This window comes from Trichosurus vulpecula, chromosome 6 (assembly GCF_011100635.1).
Source record: "Trichosurus vulpecula isolate mTriVul1 chromosome 6, mTriVul1.pri, whole genome shotgun sequence".
Taxonomy (NCBI): Eukaryota; Metazoa; Chordata; class Mammalia; order Diprotodontia; family Phalangeridae; genus Trichosurus; species Trichosurus vulpecula.
The window spans coordinates 97,145,727-97,152,172 of NC_050578.1; the positions used below are offsets into that span (position 1 = coordinate 97,145,727).

At 43.4% G+C, this 6,446-nt stretch overlaps 1 protein-coding gene across 1 annotated transcript in view; it reads right to left on the reverse strand.

The window, feature by feature from the left end:
• Positions 1-4,423, reverse strand: part of GUCY1B1 (guanylate cyclase 1 soluble subunit beta 1) — a 70,873-nt gene extending 66,450 nt beyond the window's left edge. The window contains exons 1-2 of the mRNA XM_036764893.1: positions 4,157-4,423; positions 3,282-3,355 (exon numbers count right to left, since the gene is read on the reverse strand). Of these exons, the coding sequence (XP_036620788.1) occupies positions 3,282-3,355; positions 4,157-4,159 (77 nt within the window). The 5' untranslated portion in view covers positions 4,160-4,423. The remainder of the gene's footprint in view (positions 1-3,281; positions 3,356-4,156) is intronic.
• Between the last annotated feature and the right edge of the window lie 2,023 nt (positions 4,424-6,446).

Here is a 6,446-nt window from a genome sequence, read left to right on the forward strand (position 1 = left end):
CTTCCTGTCTGGAACCTGTCACTTAGGTTTTATTTGTTATTAAGTATTTGGCAGTCTCTCTGATGCAGGATAGATCTGACTATCTGGAGATCTTATTCTACTAAAGTCGACTAAAAATACATTAGCTTTTATTGTCAGCTTCATAAGGGCCACTAACAGATCAGAGAGAGAGGGAAAAGTTTGGCTAAATATGAGGTACAGGTGGGGAGTTGTAAATGTTTTTATTTTTATTTTCATACAACATTTTTATTCAATCTATGGAGCCAATTTTTTTAAACCAGATTTTAAATTCCATAAACAGAGAAGATACTCTTTGGAATGATAAGACCAATCAGCAACTGAGCCACTTTCTAGGTTCTATTTTAAGCCACAGTATTTCCTTTCCAAGGCAACATAATCTTTGAAGTCAATTATGCATGAAAAATACTGATGTGGTTTCTCACATGACCCAATGTATTTCTTATGCTGTTTAAACATAGTTTCTTAAGCAGAATGCAAGGATATTATTCAAACCGACATAATAAGAATTAATGAGCTAAAAGCCTTAAAAAAGAAACTGAAAATATGTTTAGATTTATTAAAGATGGGGGTGTGGCTGGTTTCTTAGCATCATCTGGCTGAATCAAAGCCTTGCACGCATGTCCTTTTTTTTTTTTTTTGCTTTTGGAGAAATTTTAATGTTCTACAAGGGGAAGATTTCAATACTGCTCAATGCAAACACCAATCTTCTTTTTTAGAAAAAATTAACTAGAAGCAAATTGTATTTAAAAGCTGTCTTTTTATCATCATCACTAGACAAGAGTGTAAATTGGAAGTTGGGAATGTGTGAGCTTTGCTTCTGTTTTAGTCATTCAGATAAAAAAAAATCGGGGAATGCCAGTGCTGGAAAAGAACATTAGAAATCATTTCACTCAAAAGCTTCATTTTGCAGCTGAGAACACTGATTCCCAAAGATACTAACTGGCTTGCCTTAGGTCACATAGCTAAACTGCTGGGACATAGAACCCAGGTTGCCTGACTTCCAGCCCAGGACATTGTTTTTTTAACCATCCCATAGTTTATATGCTTATATTGTGCTAATCAGCAAGCATTTATTAAGTGCCTACAACATGCAAGAACTTGTACTAGGCACCCAGGAGTCAAAAACAAAAATGGTTTAAATAAACAGGCCTTGACCTTTCAGAGCTTACATTTTATCAGAGGAGACAATACGTGCACCTACGAGTACAGACCAAACATATGCAAAGTAATTCCATCCTAAGTGCATCTGGAGGGATTGGGAAAGACCTCACATAGTAGGTGTCATTTGAGCTGAACCTTAAAGAAAACAAGTAATTCTAAGAGGTGAGGACATTTCAGACATAAAGGACAGCCTACACAAGGGTGTGGTGATAGAATTTCCCATGTGAGGAACAGACATTTAAAAAGCAAACTTTGATTAGCTGTCATTGCACTTCAGAAGCAAGAAATGATTAGCATTACCATTTTACAGATGAGGTGAGATTATTCAATAAAGGTTACCTATTTTATCTAATGTTGAAATAATTTCACTAATATTCTAGGCCTATACTAATATTTAAATCACATTGTTAAATAATTAAATTTTAGTGTCTTATGTCTCCATGTTTATGGCAATAAAACTAAATGGGAATTATCCAATTATCAGTGTAGAGGCAGATGCCAAATTCATGGCCCAATGTAGACCTGAGGATTTTATTTGCCCAGCTAATTCAAAAGGTTAATTGCCAAATCTAAATATTCCTTTATGATTCAAAAGATAAGATAGATTCCCAGCCAGGGAGAGGTAAAGAAAAAGCCCTAGAAAAGGCTTATAATTACAATATTGTTTTATTTCTTAGTCTCAATTTGAAATCCTGATTATCTCCATGAAAACAGATTCTGTTAGAGCACAAGAAACTTTTAACTGATTAATAAAAACAGAAAAGGATTAGTTAGTTATAGCTGTAAAATGCTGAGAAAACAAATAATACAGAATTATAAGATTAATGACTTACAGAGAAAATCCTTCTTAAATATCACATCATCGAGATGAAAAAAAAAAAACAGCAGTAATTTATGGGAGGCGTGGGGAAGCATCCTGCTATTTAGCAAATGTGAAAGTTCCAGAAATATCTGGTTGGTATTATTGGTAGTGGTTAATTATATAATATAGAGTAACCACAAGTTCCAAGACTCATTTGAAGGAAAGTCTTTGTGACTGCTAGTTGTCTCTATTAAGTAGTGACTGTCACTACAGAAGACTTCTGGGTTCATCAATGTTTCCTTGCTGAGCTTGGACACTGATTTCTCTGATTGCTGAAGACTCAAAGTATCTGGCACAAAGAAGATATTCAATAAATGCTTGTTGATGCCTGAAGGAATGGTTGATAGTTCCATAGAAGAGACGAGGGTTAAGGCTGCAAATTATTAGCTGGAAAATGATTCCATGAAAAGTTGGAGAAGAGGAAGCAGAAATTCCTACATATCTTACTTTACAAGTATTTCAGAAGCAGCAATGAACAACCACTTAAGTTAAGTTGTAAAAAACAAAAACAAAAACAAAACCATGCCTTAATAACATTACTCTTCTTGTTTTTATAAAGACTGTGCAACTCCCTCCTCTTCCCCTGCCCCCAAATGGTCCATGTTTTCCTTCAGTCAAAATCCTTCAGGGGGAAAAATTCCTTGGAGGCAAGAGAGTCCATGGCCTGCCAGGGTTTGGCTAAGGGCTGGTGTCCCTTAGGCTCCCAAACAGTATGGGAGAAGAAGGAACTGACCAGCTCTAGGGTCACTCAGGGGCATTAGCAGCTCTTTCCCACGGCTGGGCCAGAGGCGCAGCAGACCAGACTCTGTAGGGAGATGGTCGTGACCACAGGACCTTTTTCCTTCCTTTTGTACTCCCTCCCTCCGTATCCCTCGCCCAGGCCTTGAACCGCGCCCTCTCGGCGGCACTCACAGCCTCCCTTGCCTCCATCCCTCCCCCTGGAGCGTGGGAATCCAGAGCTCAGGCCTCGCTGGGACTGGCCAACAGCTGGGAGCAGAAGCAAGGGAGTTTCTCTGGGGAGGAGGAAGGAGTCTGGGTTGCTCAGCTCGGGATTGGTGGGAAGATACAGAGCTTGTTCCTTCTGCAGCCCTGGATCTTAGTCCAGGGGTATAAGGCATGCGGGCAGGGTTCTGCTCTCTCTCTCTCTCTCTCTCTCTCTCTCTCTCTCTCTCTCTCTCTCTCTCTCTCTGTGTGTGCGTGCGTGTGTGATCTGGGAGGTGAAGAGTGCCACACTTACTTGATATCTTCCCAGACCTCAGGGCCATAATTCCGTATTACCAGGAGTTCTAATGCGTGATTCACGAATCCGTACTGTAAATGTAGACAGAGAGACATTACAGGTAAAAGGCAGATGTCAGTAAGGAGAAACCATCTTCTCCCTTCCTGCAACCTCCCCGCCCACCTCTCGGAACGCAGTGGGTTAACCCATTTGCAAGCTTGTGCCCGTGTGATTCCTCAGACTGGATCTTGGGTCCAACTCTCTACTGGAGGCTTGCTAAGACGACCAGAGCTGGATGCATCCAAGGGCACCAAGAGTCCGGTCCCAAATTCATCCAGGCCAGAGGGCTCCCTTATTCTCCTTTGCTCACCTGCTGCCACTGCTTTCTGCGGAGCTGAGCATCCGCACAGAGCGGGAGGGGGTGAGCACGCTTCCCCCCACCCCAGCCCCCGCCACAGTGCTGCACCCATCCTTCCTAGCACCATCCCTACCCCCAGCTATGACACTAGCTGGGCAAATTCCTGGGGCCAAGCCATTATCTCCCCTCTACTCCATTCCCCAATCCTTTGCCAAGAGCAGGAGGCAGAGGAGGAAAAAGGGAATGGGGCAAGGGAGAGGAGGAAGAGATAGCTTGCTTACTTGTTTCCATTTTCCCTTTCTTCACATTCCCACTTAGAACCACCACCACCCCATCTATGTCCACCCCTCTAATCCCCAAGCGAAAAAAAAGGAGCCCAGGGTGAGCCCTGGCACGCTTCTCCTTCCAAATGGGACCTGGGAGGACGCGGGTCTGGCACTCCAGGAGACCGGGCCACTGTTCCAATTCAGAAGCGCCCCCGCCCCAAAGCCGGGTGAAAAAAAAAAACACAGGCCCCCAGGGCTGCTGCACTTACCATAGTGTAAGCCGGGCCTCAAATTTTCCTCGGAGAGGTCCCCGGAATCCTTTCCCCAGACGCTGCGCCGAGCGAGAGATCCTGGCAGTCGCAGCAGCTGCAAGGACCGCAGCAGTAGCGGCGGCAGAAGAGGTGAAGGCGCAACCGAGCTGCAGCGGAGGCGGCGGTGACGGCGGCGGGGTAGGGGTAGCAGCGGCAGCGGCAGCTGCAGCGGCAGTAGCCAGAGCCCCGAACCCTCTCGCTCCGCCCTGATTGCCACCTCCTAGCGGCCAATGGAGAGTTCAGCCGTGGGGCTGCCTTTTTCTGTCCTCTACCTCTCGACCAATGAGCTCTAGAGGAGGGAATTCGGATGCCCTGAAATGAAGCTGACCTGAGTATTCCCACCCTTACCTCTACTGCCTTAAGAGTGCGAAAGTCTGGGCAAGAAGCTTTTGTAGGAATTGCGGAGAGGCGTGGAGTCTGGTTTTGAGGCTAGTTGCTGCTGCCTGGGAGGAATACTTTTCGAGGGGCCAGTTGTCAAGGATAAATATGAGGGCTGCTGTCGGCTAGCTAGAAACCCAATTCTCGAGTCCACTACGGATGTGATTATATACTGTCACCGCATTTATTTGAAGAGCCTTTCTCTCATCAGGTTCCGATGATCTAGGGTCTTGGTCTATTAGCATGTCAACCCAATTAGAATTAATTTCGTTTTAATGTGTAACCTTGAGCACATCATTTAACAACCCTGTGGATTCCTGTGGTGCTTACTACCTTGGGCAAGTCACTTAACATGCTTGGGCCTAAATTTCCTCAAATCTACAATGAAGGTCTCTGCGATCTCTCCCTATGATCTGGACAGGATCTTAGGTCTAAAGGTGAGAACGACCTCAGAGGCCATCTACTCCAGTCCCTTTCCCTCTCCTAACCCTCCCCTTCCGTTGCATTTTATGGGAAAGGAAATTGAGTCCTAGAGAGAATAAGTGACTTGCCTAAGGTTACAGAGACAATACATCCTCCACCATACCATTAAAAAAAAAAGCCACTTAATTTTCTGTAAGATCACTGCATTCAGATTGCCTACTCCATTTCATAGAGCTTCTATACAAAAGAGTATGTTTATTTAAACAGGCAGAGCCTTCAGCACTTCATCAAATGTTAGACTCCAAGGGATCAGCAGAGTTTGGAGGACAAGGGGTGGCTGGCTCTAAGATTTAGGGCAGATGGCCAAGGCCATTGCTCCAGGTGGTTTTTAATCCTCAAGTAAAGGCTGGTGCCTGAATCTGTTATTGCCTTCTCAAGTGACTGTTGATGTCTCGGAAAGATTCCAGTGCAAAAGTTGGAGCTCGATCTTGGCTCAGCCATCTCCAGTTATCTCATTATTGGGCATTTGGCTCAGATCTCCATGTCCAGCAAAGGAGTGAGGAGAAATAAGGAATAATGCGAAAAAAAAAATCTGTGCCTCGGCCATTTGTTACCATTATTTTAAGTGACTCAGCAACTGACACAGCCTAACGGTTATGAGGTGACTTGTAAATCTGATGACTGGTAAATAAAATGTAGTCTTCTGGGGGGCCAGGAAAGCATACAATCTTGCTCCTGTCTTGTGGGAAGAGGTCAGTATGGTTAAAAATGTTTTGAAAAAAATCCTATAACTATCTCTTATAGTTGCTGATTTAGGACCTTTAGCTGTTTGAATCTCAGAGGTCATCTTTGCCAACTCCTTTCTTTTATAGATAAAGAAACTAAGACAGAAAGATTAGTGAAATTTCCCAGATATAAGGTAGCAAAGGCAGGATTCAAATCTATGCTTCCTGTTACCAAGCACAATAGGGTTTCTACTGCTCCACTGCTGCCTGCTACTCTTCATAATTTGATAAAAATCAGTCTTGAACTATTCATTTGACCTCACCTTCCATTCTAGGCAAAAATAACTCTACATAGCTGGGAGCAATTGGGGTTAAATGACTTGCCCGGGGTCGCATGGCTAGTAAGTGTCTGAAGTCATATTTGAACACAGGTCCTCCTTGGGCAGTGATTGTGAAATAAAAACAAAAGACATTAGTCAATCTCTTTGAACCTCAGTTTTCCCGTCGGAAAACAGGCATAATATCTACCCTGTTTACTACATTGGACTGCTTTGTGGATTAAAAACACATTTCTAAAAACAGTACACTTACTCTGGTATTGGGCACAAGTTGTGAGAGTAAACAGTTCTCCATTTTCCCCAGCAATCCTTGTTTAAAAGACTTCCACAAAGTAGTTTATGTTCTCGCATATATCAAACACATGATAATTACTTTTTGCTTTG